The following is a 12106-nucleotide window of genomic DNA, read 5'->3' as shown; positions in this document are numbered from 1 at the left end:
CTCTTGTTAATGGTATGTAGCTTTTTATGAAGAAAAGAATTAATAACACAATTTAAATATAATGCATTCAAATATACATGTTGAGAATTTCGCATCCATCATGACTCCTAGTCCCTTCTGGCATAAGCATTAAGAGGGCGACCATTTAATTAAAATTCATTTAATAGAATCTAGTTTTTCTGCCTGTTCTAGATTTCCAAATTCAACATGTTACCATATGCCTATTCATATTAGCTGTGAATGCTATGTCAACAGAGAGATTATTGCTAGAGGTGAGCATATTAACCCGATTCTTGCTAGAGGTGAGCATAGTAACCCGATTATCTTGAATATTTCTAAACATTGAGCTAAAATTGACCGAACAAAATGGTTTTTTTTTTATATATAGTAATCGAGAATATTATAAATAAAACGCCTCCATTAACGAGATGAGGGCTGCTAAGGAAGATTACATGGGGAATTAAAAAACATTAAGAAAACAAAGAATCTATAGACCTGACTAGTTAGTCCAGTTCATGATACATTCAGGATTCCTATAAAGATCAGAGCCTGTATAGCTGAAATTTTTAACAAAGGACTTCAACCAAAAGGCCAACTGATGAAAGGTGAGGTCAAAAATCACATCCCAGTCTGGAGTTTTGTTGTCAAAGATCATGTGGTTGCGCGCTATCCAAATTGACCAGTATAATCCTTTACAGAGAAGGGTAATTGCCTGACGCTGAAATTTTCCTCTTACCATGTTGGACCACCCTCGTGTCAATGACGATGAATTATACGCTTCTTAGTTATTTCTTGTTGAGAATTTTGCATCCATCACAACTCCAAGTCCTTTTTGGCATAGGATAAATTAGGAAATTAACACACAAATTAAAATAAATGATGAAATGACACAAAAGCAAAAACAATTTGTGAAATAGCACACTTCACCTTATTGCCCTTTAAAAACATGATATTTATTAAATGTCGCTATTCTAAAGCACGACAAAATAGTTGTCACACTTCAGAATAGCGATATTTAGTAGATGTCGCGTTTCTTAAGCAATTATGCTTCTAAAGCATGACAAGATAGTTTTCATGCTCAACCGATCAACCGGTTCATAATGGTTAGTGACACTAGCTGACCGGTTTCGAAAATAACAAGAAAAATTACAAAATTATCAAAATCAAGTGTCCTTGGTGAGATTTTTTATGTCCAAAAATCTAATGGTTCACGTAGCACAGTAAAGTTACTCTAGGTAAAATGTCCACCAAAAAATCCTATAAAACTTTGAGCACGATGCAACAATCAAATCAAAAGTTATGGCCTTTTTGAGTTGTTATTCTGGTCTGGCATAACTAGACCTCCTCTTGGGTCTAGACATGTCTCACTAGTCCATAAATACAACCATCCATGTAATTTGTTTGGAGTAGATCCTTATTTAGTTATGGTAAACTCACATCTGACTACCTAGAATCACTCATTATCATAAGCCCAATTACAGTAACTTTTTAGATTTTTTTTTAGTCTACAAATTGGATAGAGATGTATATTTTAACTCATAAAACATATTTGGAAGAAACAAAATTATAAAATTATCGTTTTGTGTGAAACAATCAACCAGTTAATATAACTGAATCAAACCGGTCGACCAGTAAATTGGAGTTTCATATTGTCATGCTTCAGAATAACAACATTTACTAAATGTCGCTATTCTAAAGAAGGACAACTACTTGCCATGTGTTGGAATAACGATATTTAGTAAATATTATGCTTTTGAAGCGTGACAAGTTGAAAGTAAATTGTTTTGTTAAATCTTTCTCAAACGGTGTTATTCCTTTAAATTTTTATATTTACTCTACTAATTTGACAAAAAAAAAAAAAACAATCTTTTTGCATAATTGCGATAATGCAATTAAAATTCATATGATAGAATCTAGCTTTTTTTTGCTAATTCTAGGTTTCCAAATTAAACATATTACCATATACAATGTGAATACTATGTAAATAGAGAGATTATTATTATTAGGGATGAGAACATTAATCATAGAAATTGACCCAAAATTAACCAAACAGTTTTTTGAATTTTGAATTTTTTTTGTTGTTAGAAAAATTAAAAACGTTTCAGTTGAGTTTTAATTTTAAATCTTTTTTAAAAATCAATCCAAACCAAATAAAAAAAAAAACTTATTAGAAACTAAAGGTTTGTTATAAGCTCAAAACTCATTAAATTAGGTAGTGTTTGGCATTGTGGTAGTGATTGTTTTTCAAAGTGTTTTTTACTTAGAAATTAATGTATCAACATATTTTTTATATTTTTTTAAAATTTATTCATAATATTAGCACATTAAAACAATCTAGAAACACAAAAACTTAATTTAAAAAAAAAATACTTTTTTTTTTAAAATATAATGAGGCGGTGTAAACAAGTGCCCCTAAAACTTGTCAAAATTGCTCAATTAAAGGTCCATTAACTCAAAAACAAACAAACAAACACCAATTAATTTGGTTCTTTTATTTGATTCAATTCAAAAAACAATTAACAAAAATTGGTTCTGTTATATATTTTTTTATCCAAACCAAACCGTTTGAACTAAATATTTTTGTTTTAAAAAACTTCGGTTATATATTTTTTTTTATCCAAACCAAACCGTTTGAAATAATGCTCACCCCTAATTATTATCGTGTATTTAGTGCAATGCTTGCTCCCTCACATCTAAATAAAACGGAATAATTGGATCCCACATGTTTGTGAGTGGAGGAATGTCAAAGGGACGAGCATCACACTAGATCGATGGAGTAAATAAATTATCATGCAAGGACGCCCATCTAAGGACTTCATGAGTTTTCTGAAAGGTCAAAACTATATCAGCACATGCAGATAAAATCGTAGGAGTGTGGAGATGATGAATTATTCATCAGAAATGGTTACGTGTTTGTTCTACTTTTTCATTGTCTTCCTTGCAGGCCATGGAGCAAGCTTGAACTGCACAGGATCATGTGGAAACCGTGGCCCTAACATCCGATTTCCTTTCCGCATCATGGAAAAACAACCAGGCCACTGTGGTTTTGATCTATCCTGCTCGGAGGACAACAACACACTGCTTAAGCTGCCAACTGGATTGAGTCTCCACGTCGAAAGAATTGACTATAGACATCGACTTATTTATGCAAGGGATCCTCAAGGTTGCTTTCTAAGGCAACGTTTAAACTTCAGTTTAGGGGATTCTCACTTTCAAATTCAGAAGGATCGGCCGTATGATTGGACCTTGTTCAACTGTTCACTTTCTAGTGAGAGGTGGTCTGTGCTCACACATAAAATCCCATGTCTGAGTACTTTTAACCATGAAGTTTATGCCGTTGAATCAAGTACCACCATCAGTGACTCTGATTTGTTATCTTGTACCAAGATGTACAACATTTATGGAATTCCACATAGTATGTTGCATGCAGAAAATTATGTTCTTACTATGTCTTGGTCCAATCTAACTTGTGAATCTTCTGAAACTGAATGCTACCTTCAGCACACTAAAGGTATGCCTTTCTATCTTCCTTTTTTTCAAATTAAACTCTTTTCGTCTTTGTTGCTTTCATGATTTTACCAATTGCATCAAAGGGAGAAGCTAATAAGTATTCAATCCCTTACAGATGTGCGTGTTGAATAATTAAACTCAATCCAGAAGGTTCCAGTCAAGGAAGGCAACCAGCCACCAGCCACCGACCACCGACCAGCCGCCAGCCACCAGCCGCAGCCGCCAGCCGCCTTCACACCGCCGGTCAACAGCCGCCTTCACACCTGGAACAGTAGATTTTCGTATTCTGATTTTGTCTATAAATAGAGTGCCCAGCTTGTGTTTATTTGTGTGGAGAGAATTGAGAGAAACACTAGAAAGAGAAAGAGAGAGAGAGAGGGCGTGTAATTGTTAAGCTTTTGTGTTGTAATTGTAAGCTTCGGTTTTGTGTAATAAAACCAGTGTGTTTTATCCCCTCTCAGTGTTTCAAAGCCACCACCAGTGGTTCCTCCCACCAACAATTGGTATCAGAGCCCCGTTCATCGGAAAACAGAAGAGTTTTGGGGTATATCCGAATTTTCAAAATTGTCAAAAACAAGTTTTGATCATTCCAAAGTGTAGAGCTCATCAAGACGAACTCACTGCCGCAAAAATCAGCCAAATCGGAGTTCGGGGTAGCCCACACGCGCCGCCTGAATATTCAGCCAGTTAGCCCACGCGCATCCCACGCGCCCATAGGAAGACGACGACTGACGTCCACGCGCGCCATATTGGAGCCGCGCCGAGCCGCTTACGCCGAGCCCTAGCCGAGCCACAAGCCGAGTCCAGCCGAGCCTCCAGCCGGTCCGTACTCCGAGCCGAGCCGAGCCGTGTTCCAGCCGAGCCGAGCGAGAGAATATTCCCCCGAATATTCCACAGAATATTCCCGGTTCAACCCAGTGAACCGCCCGCCGTACAGAATTGGTTTTTGGACCGGTTCACCCATTTTCTGACCCGATTTCAACAAAGTCAGACCGGTTCCCTACTATTTGGACCATTCCGGATCGATATACAGTGTCCGTTTGGTCAAATTCGGCTCCCAGAAGGCGATATAGTCATTAAAAGAGCAAAATGACTACAGAAGGTACACATACACTCATTCCAAAGCTGACCAAAGACAACTATGATAGTTGGTGCATCAGATTGAAGGCATTCCTTGGGTCACAAGAGTGTTTGGATATTGTACAAACTGGTTATGATGAACCAGAGTCCAAAGAAAGAGAAGATGCTTTACAAGAGGCTCAGAAGCAAGCCTTAAAAGTCAACAGAAAGAAGGACAACAAAGCCAAGACCATCATCTACCAAGGTCTTGATGAAGATACATTCGAGATCATAGCTTCCGCTGAAACATCACATGATATATGGGAGGCTCTCCAACAGAAATACAAAGGTGCTGACAGAATCAAGAAGATTCGTCTTCAATCTTTGCGAGGTGAATTTGAGTTATTGCAAATGAAGTCCTCGGAGTCTATTTCTGATTATCACACAAGGATTATGGTGATAGTCAACCAGATGAGGAGAAATGGAGAAGCCATCATCGATGCTCGAATTACTGAGAAAATTTTGAGATCCCTAGATCCAAAATTTGATTTTGTTGTTGTCGCAATTGAAGAATCCAAAGATGTGGACAAGTTGACAGTTGATGAGCTTATGAGTTCCTTGCAAGCTCATGAGCAGAAGATCGTAAAGCGAAATGGAGATAAGGCAATTGAGCATGCCTTACAAGCAAAGTTGTCCCTCAAGGACAGATATGAGCAAGGGGAGACTTCATCAAGTGGCTACACCACTCAAGCAGGAAGTCAACAATCCAGAGGTGGATTTCAGAGATTCCAAGGAAGAGGTTCTTGGAATACAAGTTTTAGAGGAAGAGGTGGCAGAAACACCACCAGAGGAGGCCGAGGCCAACAAGCATTCACTCCCAGAGGAAGAGGAGGCGGTTATAATAACCGTGACAAGAGAAATATCAAATGTTATAGCTGCAATCAATTTGGGCACTATAGCACTGAATGCAGAAGAAAAGCTCCGTTGGAGATACGTGAGCAAGCCAACTATGTAGAGAAGGATGACAGAGAAGAAACTGCATTTCTTGTCCAACAAGGACTTGATAAGAAAAAGGAGGACATATGGTATCTAGATACTGGAGCCAGCAATCACATGTGCGGCTACCGAGAGTTATTTAGTAATCTAGATGAGACCAAGCAAGGTCTAGTTACTTTTGGAGATACCACAAAGGTTCCATTCAAAGGTAAAGGCAACATCCCAGTCAAGATGAAGAATGGCGATTCCAGCTACATCGCCGATGTCTATTATGTCCCAGCCATAAAACAGAACCTAATCAGCTTAGGTCAACTTTTGGAGAGAGGCTATACCTTTTACTCGGAGAATTGTCATCTGGCAATTAGAGACAACAATTGGAGATTAATGGCCTACGTGAAAATGTCCAAGAATAGGATGTTTCCTTTGAACATCCAGTATGATGCAACAAGGTGTTTGAGTGCCATCACCAACAGTGAAGAATGGCTTTGGCATCTAAGGCTTGGACATCTGAATTTCACGAGTTTGAAGATGCTAGCAAGCAAGAAGATGGTCAAAGGTTTGCCTCACATTGATCATCCAGATGAAGTCTGTGAGAGTTGTGTCCTCAGCAAACATCACAGATCCAGTTTTGCTAAAGAAGTCAACTGGAGAGCAAAGAGGCCACTGGAGTTAGTACACACAGATGTGTGTGGCCCAATCGCGCCTATGTCGACTGGACAAAATAGGTACTTCCTCACTTTTACTGATGATTTTAGTAGAAAAACGTGGATATACTTTCTGAAGAGGAAGTCAGAAGTATTCAATTGTTTTAAAGATTTTAAAGCAATTGTGGAGAAGCAAACTGGTTATACGATCAGAACAGTAAGATCTGATCAAGGAGGAGAATATACAGCAAATGACTTTGAAGCCTTCTGTACACAACAAGGCATCAAACATCAGACGACACCAGCCTATACACCACAGCTGAACGGTGTAGCAGAAAGGAAGAATCGCACGATTCTTGACATGGCAAGAAGTCTGCTCAAAGCAAAGAAATTGCCCAAGCAATACTGGGCAGAAGCTGTATCATGTGCAGTGTATCTGTTGAATCGCTGCCCAACCAGAAGTTTGCAAGGTATTACTCCAGAAGAAGCATGGAGTGGTCACAAACCAAGTGTTACTCATCTACGAGTCTTTGGTTGTGTGGCATATGCAAAGATCCCAGATGCAAGAAGGAGAAAGCTCGATGATAAGAGCGAGAAATGCATCTTTGTCGGATATGGTGAAAGAAGGATGGGATACAGGCTGTATAATCCCATCACGAAGAAGGTGATTACGAGTAGAGATGTTATCTTTGAAGAAGATAAATCTTGGGCATGGAATGGTGATCAAGAAGCAGTCAAATGGATCACCACTGATTTGATCCTTGAAGGTGAAGAAGTACCAACAGTACTTGTCGAAGAACCGATTGTGCCAGTAGCTGAACCACAAAGTCCAGTGTTTATACCAGCAGCTGAACCACAAAGTCCGGTACACAGATTCCCTGTATTCAACAGGAGGAACACACCAGGAGCATCATCATCAACACCACCATCAGCATCCTCGTCAGAAGGACCAAGAAAGATGCGAAATCTTGAAGAGTTGTACGACACCACTCAGGTTATAGAAGATACAACTCTATTTTGTTTCCATGCAGATAAGGACCCACCAGAAAAGAAGAAAGCAATAGGTGTCAAAAGGGTCTACAAGACGAAAGCCAAATTAGTGGATAAAGGCTACAAGCAGAGAGAAGGCAATGAAGATTAAAGTTCATGCTTGACATGATATCCCTCGATTGAGTTTAAAGGGGAGATTTGTTGAATAATTAAACTCAATCCAGAAGGTTCCAGTCAAGGAAGGCAACCAGCCACCAGCCACCGACCACCGACCAGCCGCCAGCCACCAGCCGCAGCCGCCAGCCGCCTTCACACCGCCGGTCAACAGCCGCCTTCACACCTGGAACAGTAGATTTTCGTATTCTGATTTTGTCTATAAATAGAGTGCCCAGCTTGTGTTTATTTGTGTGGAGAGAATTGAGAGAAACACTAGAAAGAGAAAGAGAGAGAGAGAGGGCGTGTAATTGTTAAGCTTTTGTGTTGTAATTGTAAGCTTCGGTTTTGTGTAATAAAACCAGTGTGTTTTATCCCCTCTCAGTGTTTCAAAGCCACCACCAGTGGTTCCTCCCACCAACAGTGCGGCGAAAGCTACTGATTACTGGTTAGTAGTCTGCTCAAATCTCCATCTCAATTTTACACTTGGTTCAATACATTACTTCCCAAAAAAAAGAGTTTCCTGATTCAGAATGTTTGATATGCAGGTGTGATTTTAGGATTCTTCCTTTTTGCAATAGTGATTACTGCACTCTACCGCGCCTATAGCAACGATAAAACACAAAGAGAATATCAAGCCAGGGTTGAAATGTTTTTGGATGATTACAGATCACTGAATCCCACGAGGTACTCCTACGCTGATCTCAAGAGGATCACAAATCAATTCGGTGATGAATTGGGCCAAGGAGCTTATGGAACCGTGTTCAAAGGAAAGCTGACCAATGAAATTGATGTAGCTGTGAAGCTCCTCAATAATTCCATAGGAAAAGGGGAGGAATTCATCAATGAAGTGGGAACAATGGCAAGGATCCACCATGTCAATGTTGTTCGCTTGATCGGTTTCTGTGCTGATGGATTTAGACGAGCTCTGGTTTATGAGTACTTGCCAAATGGTTCATTACAGAAGTTCATAACCTCAGCAGACTCAAGGAACCATTTCCTTGGCTGGGAAAGGTTGAATCGTGTTGCTCTAGGCATAGCCAAGGGGATTGAATATCTTCACCAGGGGTGTGATCAAAGAATCCTCCATTTTGATATCAAACCACAGAATATCCTGCTTGACAACGAATTCAATCCCAAAATCGCCGATTTTGGGATGGCAAAGCTGTGTTCCAAGGATAAAAGTGCTATTTCCATGACGACTGCTAGGGGGACTGTTGGCTACATTGCCCCAGAAGTGTTCTCGAGGAACTTCGGGAGTGTTTCCTATAAATCAGATGTTTACAGCTTTGGCATGTTAGTGTTGGAAATGGTTGGAGGAAGGAAGAACGTCGATGATACAGCAGAAAATGGCGACCAGATATACTTCCCGGAATGGATTTATAATCTCTTAGAAAAGGAAGAAGACCTGCGGTTTCATATCGATGGAGAAGAAGATGCTAAAATTGCAAAGAAACTAGCAATTGTGGGGCTATGGTGCATTCAGTGGAACCCAGCAGAGCGTCCTTCCATGAAAACTGTTGTCCAGATGCTTGAAGGGGAAGGAGAAAACTTAACAAAGCCTCCTGATCCTTTTAGCTCCTCTGTCCCTAAGAGAACCAGCGCAGGCCGCATGCCAGCGAGACGTCTTCACCAAGAGTTGGCAGCCATCTCAGAAATAGAGTGATCAGAAATTTACTCTTTTCAGTAATAACATAATAATGAGCAATAATGAAGGAAATTGCTGTGAGTTAGGTTCAGAAATTTACTCTTTTCAGTAATAACATATTAGGTTCGAGGACCATCGAATATAGGAAATTTTACTAATGCTTCTTCTTCTTCTTCTTCTTCTTCTTCTTCTTCTTTTCTGTCAATTCACCTTCTAAGTTCTTAATTACTAATGCAGTGTGAATTCACAGATTGAGAAGTATCAAATCAACAAATTAAAATGTGTAAATAATTTTGCAAATCCAGCCCTTTATTCATCATATTTAGGCAGTCCAGCCTAACCTACTTCAATTGCGAAGGAAATCAATATAACTGATGTGTTATTTTATTTATTTATTTATTATAAATATATGGGTCTGGCATCAATAGACTTGGCATTCATTTTTTACAGATGAGTTTTTTTTTTTTTTTTTTTATGTATCTTGAAGGTTTATTATGGTTATTAAGTACATTTTATTTTCATCATTAAAAACATATAATGCAAATATAACTTATCTAGCTATAAAAAAAATTAATAAAAAAATTAAAATAAATTACAATAATCCCTTTGAGATATTATGAAATTTAAAAAACCAATCCAAGAGATTAATTACTATTTAAAAATAGTTAAACTAACAGATTTAAAAAAAGAAGAATATATAATTAAAAAACTAAATTAAAGAAACAAAATAAGAAAAAATAAATGAAAAGGTGTGTTGTTATGCTTTGCGTTGGAAATTTGTTTTCTTTAATATAATTTAAATAAAGTATAAATAAATAAAATTTAATCTAAAGCCATTCTCTATTTAAAGAGTAAAAAATTATTAATAATAAAAATTAATTCTTTAATCTTTTAACCGCGAAAAGAAGTTGATTATCGAGCATTAATTGTACATAGAATTCCTAGAGAGATCATGTGCTTTCATCCTCCTTCTGTCATCTCTTTTATTTACCACTTCTACCCTTTAAAATGGACATCTTTCTTGACAAGCACACCGTGATAGATTGCTACAAGGCACAAGCTTTCTCGACAAGAAGGAATAACCAAGAACCCTACAAATACTCTTCATCATCGACCTAAGGGAAAAGTCTTTGCCATAAAAGAAACTAAGAGTGTGGACCAATGTTTCTATCATTATTATTAATGCCACAAAAGACTGAAATATAAAATATTGACCGGCTCCTTAACCTCTCAATCGGTATAAAAATATCTTTTTCGTTGTAGCACAGGTTGCACCATAGTGTATCATACACGTGTCAAGCTATAAAATGAGTATGTGACATGGGATGGGATCAAATGATATGTTTACAGGTAATACTAGCTGCGATTCGCTTTAACGCTAAGGTTTATTTGTTTTAGCATAAAAATATTGAAAAAAAATAAATACTTAAAAAAATATATAATATATAGATAATTGGCTCTAATGAGTTCAATTGAAACGGTTAATTTAAATAATAACATGAATCATATCTATCTCTTTAAAAATTAAATACATCAAATATTATTTAAAAATAATTACAATATAATTAAAACATAAACCCAAAATTTAATTGATAAAATAAATACAAATAATGATTTATTTAAAAAGAAAAACTAAAAATTAAAAAAATAATAAAAAAGAAATCAAGCCAGGTATTGTTAGACCTAGCAAGCAAAGGTCAACGTCTTACCCAATAAAATATATGTGACGATGTACCACAGGTTGCATCAGAGGGTGTCAAGCTTTTTAATGAGTATGTGACATGGGATGGGATAAGATGATATGTTTGTATATAGTACTAGATAGGTGGCTATGATATGCTAAGGTTTTTTTTTTAGCATAAAAATATTGAAAAAAAAATAAATATTTTTAAAAAAATATATAATATACAAGTAATTATCTCTAATGAGTTCAATTGACTCCGTTAATTTAATAATATCATTAGAAAATAAAATATCAACAAAAATGAAACGAAAAAAAAAAAACCAACAATTCAATGCAAATTATGAACAATTGCCAATATTATAGAACTATATATTCATAAAATTCTCAAAAACATCTCAATGATCTTATTTGTTAACAAAGTAAAAAAAATAAATGAGAATAAGATAATTGCATAGAAAGAAAAATACAAAAAAATAAGATAAAATAATCAATTACTGTTAACTTTTTAAACCGTGATCCAGGTTATAAGATTGAAATCATTATACATGAAAAAAGCATGAGGGTTAAAATCATAGAAAAAAAAACTCAAAAAATCCAAAATCAAGAAAATACAATAAAAAGATCCGTGTGAAAGGATAAAAACACCCCCAAATATTTTAGTGTTTTCTTTTAATTTTAAGCTTTAGTTTTCCTTTCAAATCTAGAGCATATGTTTCATTTTATTGTGAGATATTTGAGTTTTATATTTTTTTTATTCAAATGTTTAGAAGTGCCATTAGAATCTTGAAAAACATATTACAAACATCTTAATTACACAAGCGAGGATCAATAAAACTTTAAGGACATTAAATTTATTCTTGACAACAACAAAAAACTTATTATTTTAAAGTTCTTCAACAAGTAAGTATAATTTTTTGTTTTGATTTAAGTATAGTTAATTTTGTCATTAGCATTTATGTTAGAACTTTGATTTTATATCATTTGCTAGTTTTAATATATGCTTAGCATGCATGCGGATAGATTTAAACTTTTATAGAAATAAAACATTCTTAATAAATTAAATCTCATTTAAATTCCTTTTCAAATTTGTTTTCATCCTAATTATAATTACCTTACAGATCTTTGCAAGAAAAATTACAGGTTCTTTTTGCTATTAATCGTTTTAGGTGCAAAATTCAAATTTTGCTGCAATTACGGGACAAAAAAATCTTTCAAGCACGCACATGATAACTTGGACTAAAAATCATTGCTTCACTGGGAGAGAGTGGTTTGTGCCTTGAACACTCCATGGAGCATCGACAATTGAAAATTATTTTGGTAAGTCATCATCAAGACCATGTCAATGCAATACTAACTGTCTGTATATTTATGTGGTTCAAAAATATTTTAAAAATTTTTTAAATTTATTTTTTTATTTGTGAT

At 36.1% G+C, this 12106-nt stretch overlaps 1 protein-coding gene across 1 annotated transcript; it reads left to right on the top strand.

Annotated features, from left to right (window-relative positions):
- Nucleotides 1–7671: 7671 nt before the first annotated feature.
- On the top strand, nt 7672–9391 carry LOC118036830 (rust resistance kinase Lr10-like). The gene is made up of 2 exons (XM_035042662.2): nt 7672–7800; nt 7901–9391. The coding sequence occupies exon 2, from the start codon at nt 8002–8004 to the stop codon at nt 9016–9018; it is 1017 nt and encodes a 338-aa protein (XP_034898553.2). The 5' UTR covers nt 7672–7800; nt 7901–8001; the 3' UTR covers nt 9019–9391.
- Nucleotides 9392–12106: the final 2715 nt, after the last annotated feature.

Source organism: Populus alba, chromosome 17 (assembly GCF_005239225.2).
Source record: "Populus alba chromosome 17, ASM523922v2, whole genome shotgun sequence".
In the NCBI taxonomy this organism is placed as follows: Eukaryota; Viridiplantae; Streptophyta; class Magnoliopsida; order Malpighiales; family Salicaceae; genus Populus; species Populus alba.
This window is presented reverse-complemented; position numbering and strand designations above follow the sequence as displayed.

Coding starts and splice junctions, on each gene's coding strand:
- LOC118036830 (XM_035042662.2), top strand. CDS start 8,002: ATGTTTTTGGATGATTACAGATCACTGAATCCCACGAGGTACTCCTAC.